This window comes from Sarcophilus harrisii, chromosome 5 (genome assembly GCF_902635505.1).
Source record: "Sarcophilus harrisii chromosome 5, mSarHar1.11, whole genome shotgun sequence".
Lineage (NCBI taxonomy): Eukaryota > Metazoa > Chordata > Mammalia > Dasyuromorphia > Dasyuridae > Sarcophilus > Sarcophilus harrisii.
Window position 1 is genome coordinate 97,083,872 of NC_045430.1, and position 27,361 is coordinate 97,111,232.

Consider the following 27,361-nt stretch of genomic DNA (forward strand, 5'->3'; position numbering starts at 1 on the left):
AGGTTTTGTACAAATGAAACTGATGTAGACAAGTTTAGAAGGAAAGCAATAAACTGGGAAAATATTTTTACATTCAAGGATTTTAATTTCTAAAATATATAGAAAATTCCCTCAGATTTATAACAATTAAAGCCATTTTTCTAGTTGATATATGGTCAAAGGATATGAACAAAAAATCTTCAGATAAAGAAATTGAAACCATTTCTAGCCATATGAAAAGGTGCTCTAAATCAGTATTGATCATTGAAATTTGAATTAAGAAAATTCTGAAGTATTACTACTCACCTTTCACGTTGGCTAAGATGACAGGAAATGATAATAATGAATGTTGGAGGGTGTAATGTTCTCTTCTCTAAAATATAATCGTTCTCTAGGAGCAGGTTTCTTGGGGAGCTTCTGGAGGCAGCCTTAGTTTCAGTTCAGTGTAATAATCACCTCAAATGCAGCCAGCTGTTAAAGTCCAGTCCTTTATTGTTTCTTCCAAAATAGTCTGGTTAGCTTTCTTAGGATTATCTCTCTCCTTGGTTACAAGAGTTCTTGTTGCTAATCTTTTGGCTCTTCCAGCTTCAGCCTCCAGCTCTCTCTGAATCCTTCGTTCTGCCCACATGAATCCTGGCTTCTCAATCTCCCGGAGTGATCCCAGTGGGCTTGTCGTTTTATATGCTCTTTTAGAGGTGTGAACTCAAAAGTTGACTCCTCCTCCGAGACTGGGATTGTGGGCTTCTGACTTCTCCACTCCTCTCTGACTTGTGAATCTCCTGGACTCCTCTCTGACTTGTGCATCTTGTAGTACCTCAATGGGTACTAAACACATTAGTGAGCTAGAGAACTGGTTACCATGCTAAATTAGATAACTGACTTAGCACCTTGTAACAATTCTAACAGGAGGGGATGTGGGAAAATTGGTACACTAATGTAATGTTGGTGGCATTGTGAACTGATACAACCATTCTGGAGCACAATTTGGAACTAACACAAAAGGCTATCAAAATGTGCATCCCTTTATTCCAGCAGTATCTCTACTGATCTGTATTCTAAAGAGATCAAAAAAGAAAAAAAAGGTTCACATATGCAAAAATGTTTATAACAGCCCTTTTTGTACTGGCAAGAAACTGGAAATTGAGTGCAGGCCCATCTGTTGGAGAATGGCTGAATAAATTGTGCTATGTGAATGTTATGAAATATTATTGTTCTATGAGACATAATCAGCAGCATGATTTCAGAAATGCCTGGAGAGACTTACATGAACTTATTCTAACTGAAATGAACAGAACCAGGAGATCAATATACACAGCAACAAGAAGATTATACGATTATCAATTGTGATGGATGTGACTTTTTTCTATAGTGCAATGATTCAGACCAGTTCCAATTATTTTGTGATGAAGAGAGTCATCTACACCCAAAAAGAGGACTGGGGGAACTGAGAGTGGATCACAGCATAGCATCTTCACTTTTTTTGCTGTTGTTTTATTGCATTTTGTTTTCTTTCTCATTTTTTTTCCTTTTTGATCTGATTTTTCTTATGCAACAAGATAAATGTATAAATGTGTGTGTGTGTGTGTGTGTGTGTGTGTGTGTGTATAAAATATGCTATTTAACATATATTTTACCATGTTTAACATATATTGGATTACTTTCCATCTAGGGAAGGAGATGGGAGGAAAGGGGAGAAAATTTGAAATGCTTGTTTTTGCAGGGGTCAGTGTTGAAAAATTATCCATACATATGTTTTGAAAATAAAAAAAAGCTTTAATCAAAAAACATATATAATAATTGTATTCATGACTATCCATCTTCCTTTGCTTCCTTTTGTTTTATTCTTTTGTTCTTTGCTGTGCATTTTTTATTTTATTCTTTTTTCCCTCTTTCATGTCCCTTATCTCCTCCACGCAGGCTACAGTTTAGGATGCATATATATATATATATATACTTATATGTGTATGTGAAGACCGCATTAGTATATACTTACATGCACATATACATATATACATACATATTCTTACGTGGACACACATATATGCATTTACACATATGTAGACATGCAACTAAAATCTTAATATGGCTGAGATATAATGTAGATTCCTTTCTTGATTGAATCTTTGAATTTGCTTTTGAGATTAATATTTGCTAGCCCTACTTTTTTTTCTGGTGAGTTTTATTCTTAATTCTTGTTATTGTGTTTGTATCTACCTTTTATTTCATATCTCTGCTTAACTGCTATACTTTAGTTCTACTTCTTTTATTGCTTTGTTGTTGCTTAACTTCTCTCCACTCATTGATCTCTTCCTTTTCTTTTACCCCAACTCTTTCTCTCCTCATTTATCCCGTTCCAATTAATCTATATAGCTTATTTCCCTCCCATTAATCTACATTCCCTTCCATACTCCACCTTATGATATTTTCTTCTCACTTATTTCTTTGTAAATTTTGGAGGGTATTATATTCTTCATGGTATATAAATACATTCTTCTCTATTTAATCTATTTCAGATGTGAATAGGTTTTCAGATGTCCCCATCTTCTTTCTCTATCCAATACCTCTGTATCATTTCTTCTTCTGAACCTCATTTTTATAGCATAATTGCTGTTCTTATCTTTTCCTAGGCAGTTTGCTTTTTTAGAGTCAGGTCATATCTGCCCTACTCTTTATTTTGAGCTACTCAATTACTGATGTCACATTGTTTATACTTCTTCCTATAAAACATCAACAATTTGTCCTTTTCATTGATTCCCTTAAAATTATTCTTTAATGTTTGCTCTTATATGTTAAATTTTTCTGTTGAATTCAGATTTGGTTGAGAGAAAATCCTGAAAATCTGTGAGTTCATTAAATGTCTATTTTTGGTTTTGTTCAATGTCATGGTTAGTTTTGCTGAATAAGACCTTTGGCTACAGATCTGATTTTTTGAATCTGCTGATAAATTTTGTACAATTATAATTGTATCTCCAGCATATTTAAATTTTTATTTGTTTGTTGGTATCTTGTAAAATTTCTTTTTCATCTGAGGATTTTGAAGTTTAGCAATAATGTGTTTTCCTTGTAGGGTCTCTTTAAGGTGGTGTTCAGTGGAGTTTTTCAGTTTCTATTTTCCCCTCATGTTGTAATTACTTCAAGACAATTGTTTTTGATTATTGCTTGCATTATTTTGTCAAAGTTCTTTTTTTGGTCATGGTTCTGAATAATCCAATTATTTTTATATTTTCTCTTCTTGAGCTGTTCTCCAGATTTATTGTGTTTCTTATATAATTATTCACATTCTGTTCTATTTTTTCATTCTTTATGTTTTGTTTTTTTGGTCTCATATCTTTATTGGCTTCTCCTTGACCAATTCTAATTTTCAAAGAATTATTTTCTTCTTTAGGACTCTGGATCTACTTTTTTAGTTGGTTGACTTTCTTTTCATGAACTTCTTGTTTTTCTTGAATGATTTCTCTTTCTTTTTTCTCTCTCTCTTTCTGTCTCTCTCTGTCTTTCTCTGTCTCTGTCTCTGTCTCTCTCCCTCCCTTTCTCCTCCCTCCATATCTTCCTTCCTTCCTTCCTTTCTTCCTTCTATCTGTCCTTCCATTTTTCCATCCTTCTTTTCCCCTCAATTTCTTTCATTTGATGTTTAAAATAATTCTTAAATTCTTTAGTAAATTCTTTCTGGGCAAGTAATCATTTAATATTACACTTTGTGTTAGTAGATGCTTTATTTATTTATTTATTTAATTTTTTTACTTCACTTTCTTCATCTGAAGATGAATACTAGTTTTTCTTGTTCCCATAGTAAGTTTCTATGATTGTTTTTTTTTCTTTGCTCATTGAAAAAAAAATAATGAGAACTTATTAGTGTAACCATATTTATTCCTGGTGTGAGATGGAAGGAAGAAGAAATTTTTTTAAAAATTCAATTAGAACTATGCTCAAAAAGTTATCAAACTGTGCATACCCTTTGATCCAGCAGTGTTACTACTGGGATTATACCCCAAAGAGATTATAAAGAAGGGAAAGGGACCTGTATGTGCACGAATGTTTGTGGCAGCCCTTTTTGTAGTGGCTAGAAACTGGAAACTGAATGGATGTCCATCAGTTGGAGAATGGCTGAATAAATTGTGGTATATGAAAATTATGGAATATTACTGTTCTGTAAGAAATGACCAACAGGATGATTTCAGAAAGGCCTGGAGAGACTTACACGAACTGATGCTGAGTGAAATGAGCAGGACCAGGAGATCATTATATACTTCAACAACAATACTAGATGATGACCAGTTCTGATGGATCAGGCCATCCTCAGCAACGAGATCAACCAAATCATTTCTAATGGAGCAGTAATGAACTGAACTAGCTATGCCCAGAAAAAGAACTCTGGGAGATGACTAAAAACCATTACATTGAATTCCCAATCCCTATATTTATGCACACCTGCATTTTTGATTTCCTTCACAAGCTAATTGTACAATAATTCAGAGTCTGATTCTTTTTGTACAGCAAAATAATGTTTTGGTCATGTATACTTATTGTGTATCTAAGTTATATTTTAATATATTTAACATCTACTGGTCATCCTGCCATTTAGGGGAGGGGGTGGGGGGGTAAGAGGTGAAAAATTGGAACAAGAGGTTTGGCAATTGTTAATGCTGTAAAGTTACCCATGTATATATCCTGTAAATAAAAGGCTATTAAATAAAAAATAATAATAATAATAAAAATTCAATTAGAACTTATTAGTATAACCATCTCTATTCCTGGTGTGAGGTGGAAAGGAGAAAATTTGTATGTCAAAATTTTTAAAAAGTGAATGTTAAAAAAATAAAAAAAATATCTCAACAGTGCTGAATATGGAAAATAACAGTTGATTGATTATCCAACAATACATATTAAATGGTTAAAAAATACAGAAATACTACAATAAATAGTGGCCATGTCCAAGGTCTCATGTCTAGGAAAGTTACAATATCTTTTTATGTTTGAATATAAAAATCCTTTGTAAATAGAGGGGCATCCAGAACTCTTGTAAATGTATGGAATCTAGTATAATTAGTCTTCTGCATTTAACATATGTATAATATTCTGCAATTCTTAGCAAAAAAAATTAGTTGAGAGTCAATTTTGACACTATAAATTCTGGCGCTCTTTTCTTTTTTCCTTTAGGAGTTAGAAACATTGGTGGAAAAGCATAGAGTTCTAGAAAAAAGCATCCTAAAAGAAAAAGAAGATGAAGCAATTTTTCTTCAGGATAAATACAAAATACTTCAGGTAAACTTTCTTTTTCACAGTTAACTATAATCATTTTAATGAAGGTAATCTGTAAATTTTGAGAATGAATATTCATTTACTGTGCTCTAACCAAGTTTCCATCAGTAAGCATTTGTAAATTTTTAAAATGGATAGCTGAATTTAGTATGAAATATTGATGACCATAGACAAGAAAGTAGGGTATTGTTGGAACCAAAAAGATGGAAGGAATTGGTTAGAAAAGATTGTATTTTGATTCAGTAATATAATTTTCAATAATTCAATAATATAAATAATTTAATTCAGCATTAATAATAATAATAACAAAGTTTTTTGTTATTTCACTAGTCACAAGTTGACATTTGATATAATAATGCATTTTCTAAGCCTTTTTGATATCATCAGTAATGATAAATTATTATCAAAAATAGTCTTGCCCTCAAAAGAACTTAATTTTTTTCAGAGGAAAACATGACATCCATTTAAAATGAAATATATACACACTAAATCCTTCTTTTTTCTGAATATCCCTATTATGATGAGAACACTATATTATTCTCCTAGTCTCCCAGTGTCATTTTGAACTTTTCACTCTCATTTATTCCACAAATGCAACCTATTGTCAAATCTTGTCATTTCTGTCATAGTTAAAATAACTAATATTAAGTATTTGGGAATTTACTTGCCAAAACAAAAACAAAAACAAAATCAGGAACTATATGAACACACTTATAAAACAGTTTCCATACAAATAAAGTTATATGTAAGCAGTTGGAAAAAAATCAATTGCTCTGTCAATAAAAAGTTATTATAATAAAAAAAAATCAAAAAAAGAGAAAAAATCAATTGCTTATGGGTAGGCTGGGAAAATTGGAAAACAATAAAGTAGAAACTAGGCAGTGACCAAGATCTATTACCCTATACTAAGATAATATCAAAATAGGTTCATGATTTAGGTGTAAAGAGTAATATAAGCAAACTAGAAGATCAAGGAATACTTAGTAGCTCTTTGGAGAAGGGAGGAATTATTATTATTTTTTAAACAAAGAACTAAAAACATTATGAAATACAAAATGGATAATTTTGACTACATTAAATTAAAAAAGTTTTTGCACAAACAAAAGCAAAAGCAAAGATTATAAGGGAAACAGCTGGGAAACAATGTTTATAGCCAGTGTTTCTGATAAAGGACTTGTTTCTAATATATATCAAAATTGACTCAAATTTATAAGAATACCAGTCATTCTTCAATTGATAATTGGTCCAAGGATATGAACAGACAATTTTCATATGAAGAAATTAAAGCCATTTATTATCATATAATAATTTCAATAGATGCAGAAGAACCTTTTGACAAAATACAGTACTCATTCCCTTTCTAAATCAATATTGATTAGAGAAATATAAATGAAAAGAACATGAGCTACCATTCCACATCTCTCAGATTGGCTAAAATGACAGCAAAAATAATGATAAATGTTGGAGGGAAATTGAGACACTAATGCATTATTGGTGCAACCATTCTAGAAAGCAATTTGGAACTATGATCAAAGGGCTATTCAATTGTGTATACCTTTTGATTCAGCAGTGTACTGCATCCATATCCCAAAGAAATCATAAAAGAGGAAAAAGGACTCATATATGCAAAAATGTTAGTGGGCTCACTTTTTCTTGGGGTAAAGAAGTGGAAATTGAGTGAATGACTGTCACTTGTAGATGGCTGAATAAATTATGGTATATGAATGTCATTGAATATTATTGTTGTATAAGAAATGATGAACAAACCGATTTCAGAAAAGCCTGGAAAGATTTACATGAACTGCTGTTGATTAAAGTGAGCAGAAATGAAGATCATTGTGATGGATTTGGTTCTTCTCAACAATGTGGTAATTCAAAACAATTCCAATAGACTCTGGATGGAAAATGCCATCTGCATCCAGAGGTAGAACTGTGGAGACTAAATATGGATCAAAGCCTAGTATTTTCACCTTTTTGTTGTTTATTTTCCTTTTCTTGTAGTTTTTCTCTTTTGAATTGCTTTTTCTTGTACAAAATGAAAACTAGAGAACTATGTTTAAAAGAAATATATGTATTAACCTATTTCAGATTGCTTTCTGTTTTGTGAAGGAAATTAGGTAGAAAAATTTGAAACACAAAATCAAAGAAAAGGGAATGTTGAAAAACTACCTTTACATGTATTTGGGGAAAAAAATATTCTATTGAGAAAAAAATATCTCTAAGCTAAGATCAATTAAATTTCTAAGAGCAATCAATTCTAATACTACATAATATTTGGGAAAAAATATGTGAAGATTTTTTCTTCTTTTTATGATACAAATATGGTGCTGAGATCTAAACCAGAGATAGCTAAGACAGAGAAATAAAATCACAGACCAATCTCCCTAATTAATATATAAAGCTGTGAAGTCCAGGTTAGCTCCCTGGAGGTCTCAGGATCAGCCAAAGTCAGGATAAATAAAAGTCCTTGGTCTTTAGGGGGAGAAGTGAAAGAAGCAGGCAAACTGCCACGAGACTTGCCAAAATCCTGGATTCTCAAGTCCAGAGTTACCAACTTCTCTCCTCCTCATCTTACTGCAAAGTGACTCGGGCCTCTGTCCCTCCACCCTCTAATCCTTGCCTACAACCTTCTTAACACCAAACATTGAGCCAGCATCAATTGTGAGAAGAGCCATTTATCCAAACATATGCTAATAGAGTCATTGTATCATATCAAATAAGTAATTAGCCTGAAGTGCTTGGTTGTTTGATTCAAGCATATCTTTTAGGAGTTTCAGCCCTCTACATAAAGCAAAAATTTTAAATGAATTATTAGCAAATAGGTACACTAATTTATCACTAGGACAATATATTGTGTTTACATGGGATATATCCCAGAATGCATGGCTAATTCAATATTAGGCAAACTGTCAGCATAAATATCAAGTGAGTAAAACTGAAAGAAATCATAAGATTATTTCAAAAAATGCAGAAAAAGCTTTTGATAAAATATAGCATCCATCCTAAAAAAAACACCAGAGAGCATAGGCATAGATAGAGTTTTCCTTATAACTAGTTATTAAGCATTGTAAATATTGGGATAATCTAGAAGCATTCACAGTTAAGATCAGGGGTGAACAAGAATGTCTGTTTTCACTACTATTATTTAGTACTGTACTAGAAATGTTACCTTTAATAACAAGAGATGAAAAAGAAATGGAAGGAATTTGAGAAGGAAATGAGGAAATAAATCTTTCATTCTTTGTAGTTGACATAATGGTATACTTAAGAGAATCCTAGAGAATCAAGTAAAAACCTATTTGAAGCAAGCAACAACTTTAGCAAAATTGCAGGATGTATAATAAACCCACATAAATCATCAGTTTTTCTGCATATTATTAACAAATTCTATCAGCAAGAGAGAGAAAGAAAATTCTATTTAAAAGAACTATGGATAGTATAAAATATTTGAGAGTCTTCCTGCCAACATAAACCCAAGAAACATGAACACAATTACAAAACTTTTTTTCAAACAGTCAGATCTAAATAATTGGAAAAACATAAAAGTGCTTATGAGTAGGCCAAGCTAATGTAATAAAAATAACAATTCTGCCTAAATTAATTTACTTATCCAATGCCATAGCAATCCTAACAAAGCCAGAGCAGCCAAGATTTGAAGGGAAGTAGAATGTTGGGAAAGTTTTTTTTTTTTTTTTTTTTTGCTGATGCAGTTGGGGTTTAGTAACTTGCCCAAGATCACATACCTAGGAAGTGTTAAGTGTCTGAGGCCAGATTTAAACTCGGGTCCTCCTGACTTCAAGGATGGTACTCTATCCACTATACCATTTAGCTGCCCCAAGAAACTTATTTTTATAGGTAGTGTTTCTGATAAAGATCTCATTTCTCAAACATATGGAGAACTGAGTCAAAAGTGTAAGAAAACTAGTCATTTCTCAACTGATAAATGGTCAAAGGATATGAGTAGGCAATTTTCAGATGAAGAAATTAAAGCTATCCATAGTTCCATGGAAAAGTGCTCTAAATCGCTATTGATAATATAAGTGCAAATTGAAAGAATTCTGAGGTATTACTTCACACATATCATAATATAAGATCTAATGAGACTAAAATGAGAGAAAAGGAAAATGATAAAATTTGGAGATGATGTGATAAAATTGCATTGTCTATGGAGCTGTGAATTCATCCAATTATTTTGTAACTATGCCCAAAGAATTATAAAAGTGTAAATACCCTTTGATCCAGCATTAGCACTATAGAGTTTATGTTTTAAAGGGATCATAATAAAGGAAAAAGCACCCACAGATACAAATATGTTTATAATAGCTCTCTTTGTGGTGGCAAAGAATTGGAAATTGAGAAAATACCCTTTGATTCAAGAACAGATGAACAAATTTTGTCCTATAAGAAATGAGCAGTATACATGGATACAAGGTATATTTACATGAACTGATACCTAGTAAAGTGAGCAAAACTAGAACATTGTACTCAGTAACAACAATATTGTGCTGTGTTCAACTTTGGTAGACTTAGCTCTTAACAATACAATTATATCTAAGACAATTGATGGTAAAGGCTATCCATATTCAAAGAAAGAACTATGAATTCTGAAGGCAAATTGGAAGTTCACTGTTTTTTCTTTCTTTCTTTCTTTCTTTCTTGTGGATTTTCCCTTTTGTTTGGATTCTTCTTTTACCACATGACTAATGTGGCAGTATAGCTATCTAAGATTGCTTGCCATCTTGGGCAAGGTGAAGGAGAGGAAGAGGGGGACAAAAAATTGGAAATCAAAATCTTATAAAAGTAAATTTTGAAAACTTAAAAAAAAGGGAGAATAAGAAAATATAGAAAGCAGAAGAAAAAAAAATCGGAAAGGGTAGAACACAATTCTAGACTTGAAGTAGAGCACGCCCCTTCCCCCAAGTTGTGAGGACCCAAAATATAGAACTGTTACACTAAAAGACCAGTGTTACAGTTCTCTGAACTAATAGTTCAGAGACTCCTGGTTTTTTAGAGAACACTGGTCTTTTAGCCCATTTTTTGGCCCATTTTGGGGCCAAAGAACTGCCCAGTTGAGGGAATGAGACAGAAAAATGGATGTGTTTAATGTGGGGGGTCAAGCTGTGTTTTACATTTTGTTGGAGAAAGAAAAGAGAACTAATAAAACCCTAAAATAAAAGGAGTAACAAACAGGAACTGGGACAAATGGGGGAAAATATATTAAAGTTCTGAGAGTTAAGTTTATAAATAGATCAAGCAATCCAATGAAATGAAAAGCAACAACATAAAGAAATCAAAACCCTATCATTTTTTGCTTTTAAACATAATTTATAAATAGACATACACAAAATAAAACATGATGTGGGAAAAATTATTGTGAAGTAAGTTAATTTTTAACAAGCAGAAGCTCTAAACATGCTATCTGAAAAGTAAAAATTAATATACAAAAAATAAAAAGGGATATCAAAGAAATTATATTATATTATATAGGTACCAAAGTGGTTTCCTGCAGACTGCCAGATTATTCCCCTTTTTTCCGCAATGAATTTGATACTTGGTTTACAGTTTTTCTTTCCTCTTCAACTTTTGCCCTCATACTAGGGAACCCCTACACTCTTCCCCTTCTCTTAGGTATGTCTTATGTTACTGTCTTATGTTACTGTCACTTCTTTCACCTCTGTCTCACATGACAAAATGACCTTAGCAATTCCATTCCATCCCATCTCCTCTAACAGATTGCCTTTCTATCATCTAGTCTTTCACTTTCAGTCTTTTTCTTTCTTTAGTCTCATTTCTTACTGCCTGTAAACATGCCCACCTCTTCTCTATTCTTAAAAAACCCTCACTTGATTCCTCTCTCCCTTTTACCTCTCATTATATATCTCTTCTGCTCTGAAGCTAACCTTGAAAAAGCTGTCTACAATAGATACCTCCAAATTTGTGCCTTAACTTTTTCTCTCCTCTTATTCTCCTTTCAGTTTGACTTCTGACCTTATCATTGCAGTGAAATTGCTCTGTCCAAAATTGCCAGTGATCTCTTGCCAAATCTTGTAAAATTTTCTCAGTCTTCTTTTTCTTTGACCTCTCTGAAGTCTTTCGAACTGTCTAGAACTCTCTTCTCCTTGATTCTCTATTCCCTATAGGCTTTTGCAACACCAATTTCTCTTGGTTTTCCTCCTTCCTATCTGACCACTCCTATTTGACTGCTATTTTCTTTGTAGGATCTTCAGATCATGCCCTCTAGAAGGATAGATATCTCAGAGTTCTGTCCTGGGTCCTAATATTTCTCTTAGATTAACTTCACTTGGTGATCTCATCAACTCCTATGCCTTTAATTTTCATCTTATTGTGGATATTCTCAGATCTACCTTTCCTGTACCAATTTTTGCTAACCTTCAGTTTCACATCTCCAATACCTTTCAAACATTTCAAATTAGATGTCCAGTGGCTATCTTCAACTCAACATGTCTATAATCAAACCTCTCTACTGAAGCTCCACTCCCTCCCTGTATGATCCCATTTTGAGTTTTCTTGGCAAAGACAATAATTTGTTATTTCCTCCTTCAGCTCATTTTACAGATGAGAAAGTGAGGCAAAAAGTATTGTGATTTTTCCAGGATTACACAGCCATACATTTAGATTTGAACTTGGATTTTCCTGACTCCAGGTACAACACCTTTATCTCTTGCACTATATAGGTGCCCTTTTCTATCTTCACTATTATTGTGTATAAACGTACCATCTTCCCAGTCATTTAGACTTAAATGTAGAAGTCATCCTGGATTTCTCAGTATCTTTTACCTTTCTCCTCTTATGCAAGCTGTTGCCAAGGCCTGTAGATTTAATTTTTATAGCACCTCTGATATATGCCTCTTTATCTTCTCAGACTAAGGTTTTCCTTTCATTCTTATCCGACTTCTATTCATGCACTAAACTGATTTTCCTAAAATATAAGTCTAAGTCTCTCTCTTTAACTCCACCTATTGACTTCCCTGACTTCCTTTAAATTCTAATTAAAATTACAAGCCTTCCTCATCCTTAATTCTCATGCCTTCACTCTCTTGTTTCTTATTTATCTTATGGGCTTGCTTTTATATGTATATATATTTGCATCTTGTCTCCCTCATAAGATTGTAAAATAGGTGTTTTCTTCTTTTTGTATCCCTAATGCTAAGATGTGTGCCTGACACGTAGTAGATTCTTAATAAGTGTTTATTGGGATTAAGATTAAATGTAACAGCATGTATTAGACCCCTGATATTGCTGTTCCTACCATATTGCATCACTAGATCAGCTAAGATGTTCCAAATAAGATGTGGTTTGTATCAGGGTATCTATTTGTTCCCTTGCTTGACCCTTAAATCGCCTTTTCAATTTGCCTATTTTTTCCCCATCTTCTGTTCCATTGGTTATTATAATAGCCCCTTTTATTTGAGAGGGAGGGTAGAGAAAGCTTCACAGCCAAAGTCATTTGGTTCATGGAGTTTTTCCACTTCAAGGTTACATAGGTTTTCAGGGGAAATAGCATACTCACATATGTGTGTGTATGTGTATGCATATATGTATGCATGTATACACATAAAGTAAAATGCAAGGTGTTTTTGGGAAAGGAGATATCAGAATTTAGAGGAATGAAGGCATCATTTAGGAGGTAGCACTTGATATAAGCTGTGGATAAAGTTCAGAATTCCAAGGAAGACAGAAATAGAAGAAAAAAGTAGAATGGGGAAAAATAATTTTATCAGATAGTATCAATAAAAGACTGATTGTAAAATAACAAAAAATGACATAAATATATAAAGCTCAGACTACTTAACATTATATGGAGTTTTGTTTTAATATTAAACATTTTATATAATAGTTGAGCTGAAAAGTTAGTGTACCCACAACTTAAGAAAGGGCTTAAGTTGTGGGATCTGCTGTACAGTGAGGATATATATTATTCTCCCTCCTTTTCCTGTTTGTTCAGGGTATATAATTTGATTAAAGGAAGAAAAGTGAATTAGCTTGTAGGAGTTGACTGTTAAAGAGACTTATCTATACTTCACCTAACACTGACACTTTTATGTCAGTTTCTTTTATCTTCCTTTTCTAACTTCCATAAAAATAAGGTCAATACCTGTGAACACACATTCACAGTCAGTGAGAGTCCAGATGTTAGGTTTCTCTAATAAAAAATTGATTAGGTTGATGATTAAGTTGTTTCCTGGGATGGCTTATTAGTGATTAATATCAGTGTCTATATTGTGCATTCTTAGAATAAGACTCTTAATGATGAGCTATTATGCTTTTAAATATCATTTTATTTACTATTGATTAAGATTGTTTAAGATTGATTAAGAAGTTTACTTAATTTGTGTTAAAGTCTGATCTGGTATAAATATTGCACAGGATCATTTTATGTGGATATACATGAGTATATATATATATATATATATATATATATATCTGTGAATTTATTCATATTGACTTATATTATCAAAAATATCTGTCACAAATTTATCATTTCAAATACTGAGATGCTAAGGAATATTGTTCTCTACAGTCTTTTTTGCTAAGTTATATAAACAAAGCAAGAATTGGATAATTGGACATTTTACCAGTTACCTACATAAATACACCTTTTCTTACTTTTTGAAGAGGAGGAAATAGCACTATGGCTCCTGAAAATTATGAGTTAATATTGTAATTAAAATGGGATTGTAATAGTCTTGCTTAGCATAATGTAAAAATAAACTTGCTATCCTCTCTGGGGGCACAAAATTATTTCTTTTAAAAAGATCCTTTAATCATAATTTACTGACATTGGGATTATTTACCTAAGTTCAAATAGGATCTATTAAAATGTGAGCATTTGCTGAAGAAAAAATAAACTGGAATAAGAGAAACAATGGCAAAAGGAATAGTAAAATTGGGAGTTATAAAACAAATAAGTTTATATTCAGTACAAAAAATTTAAACTTTTGTAGAAAGTTTAGTGTGTTGGAGTCAATCTCAAATATGTTTGACATTTTCTGCTATAAATATTTCAAGTGTTGTCATCAGGAAAATATTTAGAAAAAAAGGTCATAAGAAATCTTTTCTTTTTATAAAATAAGGGCTATTTGCCTCATTTAAATGGTTTACCTAAGACTTCACAATTTTCTACTTTTTTTTTTTAGCGAATTTAAAAGAAATGTTATCTGTATGTGTACTTTTTACATCAGGATAGATCTCTTTCATTATATTATTTTGAATGATTTTTGTTTTCATTATTCTATAAATGCTACATAAACTATCTATATTTAATGCATTGGCAATCTTCCTCTCAGTCATTTGACATGAGTTTTAGTGCAGTTTACCTTTTCTTTAATTAAATGATTACATATCTTTTTTTCTAATCTTGCATTTTTTGGACTCTGTTTTTTATTAAATTTCTTGTACATATATTACTGTTGGTAATATCATATAGAAAGGTTGTATACTAGACTAATAGGAGCCAAATACTGGAGTAAACAACAAATTGCCATAACTCTCCCATATTCACCTCCAAAGAATCATAAGATAGCACCTCAAGAGAAATCCTGGAAAAGCAGAACCACCAAAAATATAGGGTGAAACAATCTTTTTGCCCAATAAACTTGGAAGATCGATAAAAGGTCTGACTCGGTTTTAAAAGAAAACACAATCCAGTACCCAGAACATCCAGGGCAACCAACAGGAAGCCCCACTTTAGCAAATCAGTGGGAGCCCATTTTGATTGCATTTGCCAATACCAGGACCCTCTTTGTATCTCAGCATAGTAACAGAACAGGCAGACTTCTGGGAGAACCACCACATGCTTGGGCAATCTTCAGCTGCTAAACTTCATGTGCTTTAACATAACATATAGAGACAAAAAGTAGACAACAACCCTATAGGTACCTAAACAAACAGACAGCCACCAATGTGGCATAGCCCTGGGCAAATAGGTAGCCTACAGCAAGCACTTAGACCCACTGCTTGCTTCAGTGTAGCCCTAGAGAAGCACAGAAGGAGCCACTGGTACCTACCAGATACCAGAAATAGAGTTCTGCCTCAATATCAGGTAAGCTGAAAGATCTTTACAGCCCCCAGTACTACCAGCCACCTCTCCACCACACCCTCTCAGTGCAGTATCAGATATGAGGGTCTCCTGGAAGACTCAAGACTGTATCAATGCAGCATCAGATAACCAGTTGGGCCCTGCAGCTCCTGGCACAAGAAGCCTGACACAGTGCCCCTTCTAACTTGGAAATAGAGCTCAAGTATAGACAGGGAAAATAATTTTTTTTTAAAAAAAAAAAAGAGCAAAAAACCATCAAAGGAAAAAAAAAATCTGACCATAGAAAATTATTATGATGATGGGGAAGATCAAGACAAACTCAGAGGAGGACAATGTGTTATGTTGAAACATCTATGTATAAAACTCAAGACAAAAACATAAAGTCATCTCAAGCTCAGAAAGAACTTACTGGAATACCTCAAAAAAAAAAAAGATTAAAATCATATTAGAGAAGTAGAAGAAAAACTGGGGGAAGAATGATAGTGATTCAAGAGAATCATGGAAAAAAAATAGTCAACAACAGTTTGGTAAAAAAAAACAAAACAAGTCCTTAAAAAGTAGAATTGACCAAATGGAAAAAGAGATTTAAAAAGCTACTGTAGAAAACAATTACTTAAAAGTCAAAATCGGGCAAGTAGAAACAAATGACTCTATGAGACATCAAGAATCAATCAAACATATTCAACAGAATTAACAAAAAATAGAAGAAAATATAATTTACCTCACTGGAAAAACAAATAACCTAGAAAATAGATCAGAAGAAACAGTGTCAGAATCTTTGGCTCATTTGAAAGCCATAATGAAAAAGAGGACATGCACATATCTTTCAAGAAATTATCAAAGAAAACTTTTCTGATATTCTGGAACCATAGGGTAAAATAGGCATTGAAAGAATCCACCATTCACCTCAGGAAAGTGATATTAAAATAAAAACTCCAAGTAATATAATAGTCAAATTTCAGAACTATCAGGTCAAGGAAAAAATACAAGTGGTCAGAAAGAAAAAATTCACATATCATTGAGTCACAATCAGGATTACATAAGGCTTAGCGGCTGCAACATTATAGAACTGAAGGTCAGGAGGGAATATGATGTTCTGGAAGGCTTCTAGGATTATAGGTTTATTATAGGTTCTAGGATTATAACCAAGAATCACCCAGAACAATTAAATATAAAACATCAAGGGAAAAAATAATCATTCAATGAAATAGGAGGATTTCAAGCTTTCATAAAGAGAACATCAGAACTATGTCAGAAATTTGACTTCCAATATCAGAAACTTAAAAAGGGAAAAAGGGAAAAGAAAGCATAAGGAATTCAGGGGAACTGAATAAGGAACTGCTTATATCTCTGTATGGGAAGATAGTACTTTTAATTCTTAAAAATTTTACCACTAATAGTGCAACTGGAAGGAATGTACATAGAGAGTACAAGTAAAATTGAATTTGAGGGAATGACATGTTAGAGACTTTCCTTCTGAGAATTGCCATGTATACCATGTCACCTGGTAGGATGGACTCAGGAAGTAAAAAAAGGCTTGGCCTCTGAGGCAGGAAGTTGTGTCTTAAAGGTGTTTCCTTGAGAAGAAAAGGGTGTGTCCTCTTGCTAGATCTTTTGTTAGGACACAGCACAAACTCCCTTCTGTAGATCTACCTATGCAGTGCTGAGTGGGCTAGGCACAGGGTAATCCCAGAGGAGAGTAAATATAAATGGCCAGCTTTGCCATAAGCTAAGAGAAGGATGCAGAAAGAAGTAAGAGAGAGGCAGAGATGTAGAGAGATTCAGGGATGCAGAAAGAGAGCCTCAGAGATATACACATACTTGCGCTTGCTTCCTGCTAACAACCCCTGCTTAGATTACCAATAAAGAAAGGTTGTTTGGTACTTTAATATCGGTCTCATCTCTATGTCTATCTGGGGAAGATTGGTATATGTATGGCCCTGGCAATCAGTAATCTCAGAGGGAGAGGTTACAATGACCAAAAAAAAAAAAAAAAAAAAAAAAAAAAAAGATAAAGAAGGGAGAGGGGTAAAATAGGGTAAATTATTTCACATAAGGAGGTGTGAAAGACTACAATGGAAGGAAAAATGGAAGAATGGGTGGTGCTCAATACTTGAATCTTACTTTCATTTGCATTGGCTCAGAGAGGGTATAATATACACCATCAGTTGAATATAGAAATTTATTTTATCCAATAGGAAAGTAGGAAGGAAGGAGATTATATACGAGGGATGAGGCCTGATAAAAGAGAAGGCAGACTGAGGGTAGAGGGGGAGCAGACAGAATCAAAATACTGGTGAGGAGGGAAAAGGTGAAGGGACTGAACAAATAGGGGAGTAGACAGAAGCAAAAACCAGAACCAATATGTTTACAAGAATCATGCTTGAAACATAGAGACAAACATACAGTAAAGGTAAGGGGCTAGCGCAGAATCTACTAGGCTTCAGTTGAACTTAAAAAAAAAAAGACAAAAAAACCAAATGGGGTAACAGTCCTGATCTCAGACAAAATAAAAGCAAAGTAGATCTAATGAAAAGGGATAAGAAGGGAAACTTAGGCAAGGGAAGTCTTGTTGCCATGTATAATGATTTCCTGGTTCTATTCATTTTACTTAGTATCAGTTCACGTAGGTCTCTCCAAGTGTCTCTGAAATCATCCTGCTGGTTGTTTCTTACAGAACAATAATATTCCATAACATTCATGCCATAATTTGTGGTTTTCTTGCTATGTAATATTGTTCTGCAAGCCTTTCTCTGTGAAGATCGAGTTAGCACCCTGAATGCCCCAGAATCAGCTGGAGTCAGGATAAGCAAAAATCCTTGGCCTTTATTCTTGGTCTTTAGGGGTAGAAGTGAAGGGGATGGAAGCAGGATCTTTACGACCTTTCTTCTCTTCTTCTACTGCCAAAGTGACTCTGGCTTGTCTTACTCCACCCCCTAATCTCTCCTACCATTCCCTGTATACACCAAAAGATCTAGCCAGCACAGAATAGTGGGAAGGGCCATTTTTCAAGCATATGCTAATGAAGTATTGTCCAATTGGTAATTAGCCTTAAGTGCTCAATTGTCTGACTCCAGTGCATCAACTCAGGAATTTCAGCCCTTTACATTTCTCCAATAGTAGGTCCTCTTAAAGCTTCCATTTTGTAGAATTGCACAAGCTTGCTTGCTCTTATTCCTCTCGTCTACTTTGTTCTTGACTTTTGGTGTCCTTATAAAGCAGTAGTAATCAAAACTATTTGGTACTGACTAAGAAATAGAGTAGTTGATCAATGGAATAGATTATGTTCACAAGACAAAATAGTCAATGACTATAGTAATCTAGTGTTTGATAAATCCAAAGACTCCAGCTTCTGGGTTAAGAACTCAGTGGATAGAGTGCTGAACCTGAAATCAGGAGGACCTGAGTTCTGGCCTCAGACATTTAACACTTGTTAGCTGGGTGACCCTGGGCAAGTCATTAACCCCAATTGCCTCAGAAAAATAAATTAAAACCATTTGTAGTCATATGAAAAAATGCTCTAAATCACTGTTGATTAGAGAAATGCAAAGTAATACAACTCTGAGGTATCACTTCATACTTCTCAGAGAAGATAATGATAAATGTTGGAGGGAATGTGGGAAAATTGAGACAATAATACATTGTTGGTGGAGTTGTGAATTGATCCAACCATTCTGGAAAGCAATTTGGAATTATGTCCAAAGGGGTATCAAACTATACATCCCTTTAGGATGATTTCAGAGAGGCCTGGAGAAACTTGAACTGATGCTAAGTAAAGTGTGAGTAGAACCAAGAGAACAGTGTATATAGCAACAACAAGATTATGTGATGATCAACTGTGATGGACATGGCTCTTTTCAACAATGAGATGATTCAGGCCAATTCCTATAGACTTTTGATGAAGAGAGCCATCTGCATCCAGAAAGAGGACTATATATTTTCACCTTTTTTGTTGTTTGCTTGATTATTTTTTCTTTCTCATTTTCTTTCCTTTTTGATCTGATTTTTCTTGTGCAGCATGAGAAAAATGGAAATATTTTATAGAAAAATTGCACATGTTTAACATATATTGGATTACTTGCTGTCCAGGGAAGAGGCATGAGGGCAAGAGAGGGAGAAAATTTTGGAACACAATGTTTTGCAAGGGTGAATGTTGAAAACTATCTTTGCATATATTTTGAAAATTAAAAAAAGCTATTATTTAAAATTTTTTTAAAAAAATTAGGCCCCTTTCTCTCTCCTTCCACCAAACTTTTTAGCTTCTTTTTTGTGTGGTTACTTCTTCCCCTAGAATATAAACCCTAAGGGCAGACATTGTCTTTTTCCTTTATTTGTATACCCAGTACTTAAATATTTATTTCCTTTTTGAATCCTGTATTTTTGCTCTTATAAATGTTCTGCAGCAGCACTTTCTTTTTTTCCTGATTCGTGTAACATTTCAATTCATTAAGCAAATTAAATGTGTGTAAAGATATGAGGTAATGATAATAGAAAACCAAAATTAAATAATTTGTGCCCTCAGGAAACTTAAATTCTATTTTCTTTATATTGTGAAATATATAAACTGTCCATTTACCCATCCCCATTCACTACCTGATTAACTAACTGCCTTTTCTAGTCGTTTAAGTTTGCTATTACAGTTTATACTTTATTATTATTATTATTATTATTAACAATTTTCTGCTTATATTAAAAATGTATCTTTCCATTCCATTTTTTTTTGTGAGCTAAAGTTTTTGTTTTCTGAGATCTTTGACATAGTATGACAGATGATCTAATCTATCCTTAGTTTATAGATGAAAAAAATTGAAATTTAGGTAAATTATTGCCCAGTGTCTCCACAGGCACTAAATGACAGAACCACAATTTGAACAATTTGAAAGTTCTTTCTACATCCCACTTCCTAGCTATATGAACCAAAACTCTGGTGATTTTTAGTTGTTATGGAAGTTACCCTGAATTTATAAAGGCAATCTGAAAAGAAGGAAAGTTGGTGAGATGTATTATGTAAAAATGCTTTGATTTCAGTTGTCTAAGTACCAGACTAATTAAATTGAAAAGGCTCATTATCAGGTTAGCTGTAGGGAGATGAATAAATACATTTTATAAAGGAGTAGTAATTTTTACAGTATTTCACCTATCCCTGAAATATTGAAGGAAATAATTAAATCAACTAAGTTTTTTTTGACAATAAACCAGTAATTATTGGCAAAATGATCATGTATTTTTGACTGTTAATTATAAATGTGAATTATGGATCCAGATGAGAAAATTGAATATTAGAGGCTGTGAAATTAATGTAACCTTTAATTCCCTTTTCCTTTTATTCATAGACTAGAATAAAATCTTTAACTTTATTTGCCTTATAAATTTCATGATTTTTAAATTTATTCTACAATATTAAGAAAATGTTTTTTAATACTTTCAAAAGAATCTTCTAAAAACTAGATTATCACTTCAATAATACATTCAGATTTGATTCTTGTATGATTTACTTTGAAACACAAAGCCATATATTGGTTATAATTTCAATAATAGATGGATATTTGCTTAATGGTAGATTTATAGCCATCTGGGCTTTATTGTAATCAAAGTTATTATCATGTGGTTTTAAAATAAGCTAAGAATTAGTGTTTGTTCTGGTGTGACTTTCAGAAAAAATAGCTAATTTACTTAACTCAAAAGTCTCAAAAACAATTATAATCTTAATCTCAAGAACACATATTTACCTTGATATTTTTAATTAACATTGATGTTTTGTTTGTGTACTCCTCCTAAAAGATCTTTCTCCAATTTATAAAATAATTAAAATTTTAAAAATGTATTTTCATTCAAAAACAAAACAGCTAGTACCACAAAGTCATCACTAATTTTTTTGCTTTTCATTTTTTGGCTTCTTAGTCTGTTAGAAATGTAGTAATTAGTAAACAAAGACAATTTGGTTTTTTGCAAGATTTAAAATCATATATTTTAAATTTGATCCGTTGAATTATTCTCTCTAAAGATACAATAAAATATATACAAATGAAGTAACTTAGTTTTACAAAGTTTTTTTCAAAGTTTTTAAAAGAAGTTATGTGTGGGATGGGTACCTTTTACCCAAACTGACTCCTCAGAGGCATCTTCAGATACAAACAAGAAACATTTATCTGGTCCTTGCAAGGAGAGGTCCAAGCACTCCAGCTGAGCAGACATAGAGCCCTCCAATTCCCATCTTTCAGCATTGTGCCTGTCCTAGTGAGCCAGAAATATGGATTTGGTTAAATAGCATTGAACACTGGACTGAAAAGGAAGCAACCATTGATCAATGGTCAGCATACTTTGCCTGTGGGTCACTTGGCTTAGTGAAGTTTAGGCCTAGGGTTTACTCCACTTTCTAATTTATCTAATTATCCACTTATCTAATCTCATAGACTTTTTGAGAAATCTTCACCTGGTCCCATTCAGTCCCTCCTCTTTTTCATGTATTTGGAGATTTCTCACACCAGTCCTGATACATTGCTTCTACAAGGACATCCTTGTTATCTAGGGCTTCAGGCTCTTCCCTCTCTTCAGTAGTAACTGTAACTCAAGCTCTACCATTTAAACCTGTACATCTGTGAAAACTTTCAAAAATCACTTTAACTAAGAAATCTTGAACTGTTCTAATAATTAAGTGCATAAGCAAAGGGGGATAGGATAATGCTGCTTAAAGCAATGAGCAGGAATCAGAGACCCCCACTTCCACCAGCTCCCACTGTCTGTCTTTGAAACTCTGTCATCACAGACTAACAGATTGGCATCTGACAGTCAGTTATCTGCAGAACTATAACACTGTCAAGACCTGATGGCCTCAGGGCCATTATCCCATCCTTCACATTTCAAGCAGTCTAGACCCAATTTCATTTGGGACAAAGTGACAGAGAACTCATCCTCTGGACCTGCTTCATGCTGATAAGGGATGTAGAGCTGGGGGGTCCAGACTGAGGAGGAGAGACAAGTGACTTGTAGATGGCATCAGAAGCATTTGGTGGGGAGGTGGTGCTGAAAGTCAGAATCAAGTATCAGGTGATTTCAGGTTGAGAAAGTAGTTGGAATTGCTTGGCTTGGAGTCTGGAAGAAACAAATTTCAAAAGTAGATGAAAAATGCAAGGATCAAATATGAGCAAAAGAAAACATAAACAAAAGTGAAGTTAATATGGAGATAGCAACCAGAAACCTCACCCAAAGGAAAACTGGGCGGGGAGTAAGGTTGTCATGAATGCCTCTCATATGTACATAGGTACATAGTTTTTCCTAGGATAAATACCAAAGAATTTTTTTCCCCAAATTCCTGCTTTTGTTTCTTCAAAAGGATTCAAAGTATTAGGGGCATGATTTAGACATAAAGAACGAGATTATAAACAAATTGGAGGAACATAGGATAGTTTATCTCTCAGACTTGTGGAAGAGGAAGAAATTTGTGACTAAAGACGAACTAGAGACCATTATTGATCACAAAATAGAAAATTTTGATTACATCAAATTAAAAAGCTTCTGTACAAACAAAACTAATGTAAACAAGATTAGAAGGGAAGCAACAAACTGGGGAAACATCTTCACAGTTAAAGGTTCTGATAAAGGCCTCATTTCCAAAATATATAGAGAGCTGACTCTAATTTATAAGAAACCAAGCCATTCTCCAATTGATAAATGGTCAAAGGATATGAACAGACAATTTTCAGATGATGAAATTGAAATCATTACCACTCATATGAAAGAGTGTTCCAAATCATTATTAATCAGAGAAATGCAAATTAAGACAACTCTGAGATACCACTACACACCTGTCAGATTGGCTAAGATGACAGGAAAAAATAATGATGAGTGTTGGAGGGGATGTGGGAAAACTTGGACACTGATACATCACTGGTGGAGCTGTGAACGAATCCAACCATTCTGGAGAGCAATATGGAATTATGCCCCAAAAGTTATCAAAATGTGCATACCCTTTGATCCAGCAGTGTTTCTACTAGGCTTATACCCCAAGGAGATACTAAAGAAGGGAAAGGGACCTGTATGTGCCAAAATGTTTGTGGCAGCCCTGTTTGTAGTGGCTAGAAGCTGGAAACTGAGTGGATGCCCATCAATTGGAGAATGGTTGGGTAAATTGTGGTATATTATTGTTCTGTAAGAAATGACCAGCAAGATGAATACAGAGAAGCTTGGAGAGAATTACATGAACTGATGCTAAGTGAAATGAGCAGAACCAAGAGATCATTATATACGTCAACAACGATACTGTATGAAGATGCAATTTGATGGAAGTGGATTTCTTTGACAAAGAAACCTAATTCAGTTTCAATTGATCAATGATGGACAGAAGCAGCTACACCCAAAGAAAAAAAAAACACTGGGAAATGAATGTAAACTGTTTGCATTTTTGTTTTTCTTCCCGGGTTACTTCTACCTTCTGAATCCAATTCTCCTTGTGCAACAAGAAAACTGTTTGGATCTGCACACATACATTGTATCTAGGGTATACTTATTCAACATATATAGGATTGCTTGCCATCTAGGGGGGGCTGGAGGGTGGGAGGGAAAAATCGGAACAGAAGTGAGTGCAAGGGATAATGTTATAAAAAAAAATTACCCAGGCATGGATTCTGTCAATAAAAAATTACTATAAAAAAAAAAGACACTGGGAAATGAATGTAAACTGTTTGCATTTTTGTTTTTCTTCCCGGGTTATTTCTACCTTCTGAATCCAATTGTCCCTGTGCAACAAGAAAACTGTTTGGATCTGCACACATACATTGTATCTAGGATATACTAGGACATATTCAACATATATAGGACTGCTTGCCATCTAGGGGAGGGGATGGAGGGTAGGAGGGAAAAATGGGAACAGAAGTGAGTGCAAGGGATAATGTTGTAAAAAAAACTACCCTGGCATGGATTCTGTCAATAAAAAGTTACTATAATAAAATAAAAAATAATAATAATAAAAAATAAAAAAATAAAAAAAAATAAAAAAAGAGAATCGGACCTTGAAATAGTGTACAATTAGCCTGTAAAGGAAATCAAAAATGCAGGCGGACAAAAATAGAGGGATTGGGAATTCTATGTAGTGGTTCATAGTCATCTCCCAGAGTTCTTTTGCGGGGTACAGCTGGTTCAATTCATTGCTGCTCTATTAGAAGTGATTTGGTTCATCTCATTGCTGAAGAGGGCCACATACTCAGAATTGATCATCATATAGTATTGTTGTTGCTCATTTCACTCGGCATCAGTTCATGTAAGTCTCTCCAGGTCTTTCTGAAATCATCCTGCTGGTCATTTCTTACCGAACAATAATATTCCATAATATTCATATAGCACAATTTATTTAGCCATTCTCCAGTTGATGGGCATCCACTCAGTTTCCAGTTTCTGGCCACTACAAAGTACAAAAACGTTTCAATTTGATTTAATCAAAATTTTCTATTTTGTGATCAATAATGAGCTCTAGTTCTTCTTTGGTCATAAATCCCTTCCTCTTCCACAGGTCTGAGAGGTAAACTATCCTATGTGCCTCTAATTTATTTATAATCTCATTCTTTATGCCTAGGTCATGAACCCATTTTGACCTTATCTTGGTGTATGGTGTTAAGTATGGGTCAATGCCTAGTTTCTGCCATACTAATTTCTAATTTTCCCAGCAGTTTTTGTCAAACAGTGAATTCTTATCCCAAAAGCTGGGGTCTTTGTGTTTGTCAAATACTAGATTATTAAAGTTATTGACTATGTTGTGTTTTGAACCTAACCTATTCCACTGATCAACTAGTTTATTTCTTAGCCAATACCAAATGGTTTTGGTCACCACTGCTTATAATATAATTTTAGATCTGGTACAGCTAGGCCACCTTCATTTGATTTTTTTTCATTAATTCCCTTGAAATTCTTGACCTTTTGTTTTTCCATATGCACTTTGTTGTTATTTTTCCTAGGTCATTAAAATAGTTTTTTGGAGTCTGATTGGTATAGCACTAAATAAATAGATTAGTTTAGATAGTATTGTCATCTTTATTACATTTGCTTGCCCTATCCAAGAGCATTTAATATTTTTCCAGTTGGTTAGATCAGACTTTATTTGTGTGGAAAGTGTTTTGTAGTTTTGCTCATATAGTTCCTGATTTTCCCTTGGCAGATAGATTTGTAAATATTTTATACTATTGGTAGTTACTTTAAATGGAATTTCTCTTTGTAACTCCATTTGTTGGATTTTGTTAGTGATATATAAGTATATATTTTCTGAAATGGAACTATTTAAGCAATTTACTTCCTCCTCTCTGCTTTAGGTATTTCAAGAAAGCTATAGATAATATTTGTTACCATATTCATTAAACAAAGAAACCATTATGCACTTAAATATTAAAAATATTAAATAATTTGCTGAAGGCAGATGGAGACTGAAATAGCCCAGGTAATAAAATTCAGGATAGGCATGGTAATTCATAATTTAGAGACAATTTATTTTACCGACCTGGGGCTGGGACGGACCTCCAATAGGTGGATTTCCGTAGGGTTCCTTGTGGAACTGAAGTAGGGAAAGCCTTATAAGCATTCTTGCTCACCCTTGCTGTCATATTTTGACATTAGACAATGACTCCACTTTATTGGAGGAAAGATACAATGGCAGATACAGATACCCCTCATTGTTGATCAGGTACTTTGAAGTGCAAAACACCTCCTTTAATCTAGCTGAGCAGACATTTCTCTGCAAGCTTGAGGCCCTTTAAACCTAAGACTGAGGGAGGGGAGGGGAGGCCAGTCCTTTGTCCATTTTGGAGACCTTGGTAGAAATAATCATTTTCAGAGAATTTGCAGTTCTAATGAGGCTCTTAAAAGTTTCTTGCATTGCTAAGCATCAAAAATATTCTTGCCTTAAAGCAGCTATAAACTTGAAAAACAAAAACAATTAATCAGCCATTAACACCATGTAAATATAAGCTATTCCTTTAAATAATAAAAGCAACTAATGCATTCATCCTAGAAGGGGGCGTGAGCTCCAGTGAATGGGTTTAATCTTGTTTATTCTCTCACTTCTAAGAAGCAGTCATACCTCAGTGGGGGGAGAGGGGGAGGAGGAGGGGGAGGAAGAGGGAGAGAGGGTAAGTTAAATCTTCTCCTTATAACTAACTCTTTTAGGGTGACAAGCCCTACTCCCCAGGACGCACCCTGCTACCCAAGGACATGCCGCAACCTCATGGGGTATCTCCTTTCCCCTGGCAAATGGCAAGTTCTACTAGGAGCTTGCCCCTTTCCATAATAAATCTGCCTTTTGAATAATGGCCAATGTGATTTCCCCACATGACCAAACAGTTCTAGGTTTCCATATTATGACAATAACCCCAAATAATTTAATTAGTAATTTCACAATTTTCATAAGTGATAGCCAAATAAACATAACATAGCCTATCATAAAAATTGATAGGAATTTCATATAATTTATGGTTATTTCCAATTTTAATGGAGATACCAATTAAAAAGTTATTTTAAAAATCAATACTTTACCTTGTGATATTATAATTAGATGTTCCATTCAAACTATCCATTGCTTTTGCAAGTCAATCTTTCTTGTTCCTTTTTTTTAAATCATCTTTTTATTTTTAACTTTTAGATTATAACCTATAGCCAATATCTAAATAACTTTGGACTAAATTTTATAAAACATACATACAAAATTTTAAAGCATAGCTTCTAATTTTTACAAATTACCTAATATGTGTTTTAGAAAGCAACATACTTCATCTCATTAGGGGATACAAACATGTGACCCCATAATGCTACCAGAACTTTGTTTTAATAACCAATTTTTTAAAAACTTAACATACAGATTTTAATTTCCAGTAGTGTTTCAATATTTGCACACAAATTTCTAAGATCTTGTGCTTAAAGTAAACAAACTCATAATTCTGGTACATACCATTTAATAGTCATTGTCTCATATAACTGTAAGAAATTCATATAAAATTTACAACTCATCTTGATATCTGAGGTGGCCTTAAACTCAACATTTCTGATGTAAAAAGCCAGTCACTGTAAGTTGTTCCTACTTAACAG

The 27,361-nt window shown here is 33.6% G+C and overlaps 1 protein-coding gene across 1 annotated transcript in view; it reads left to right on the forward strand.

Moving 5' to 3' along the window:
- CCDC91 (coiled-coil domain containing 91) overlaps positions 1 to 27,361 on the forward strand; it is a 303,146-nt gene that overhangs the window by 63,631 nt on the left and 212,154 nt on the right. Inside the window, exon 5 of the mRNA XM_031938091.1 lies at positions 5,137 to 5,241. Coding sequence (XP_031793951.1) covers positions 5,137 to 5,241 — 105 coding nt within the window. The remainder of the gene's footprint in view (positions 1 to 5,136; positions 5,242 to 27,361) is intronic.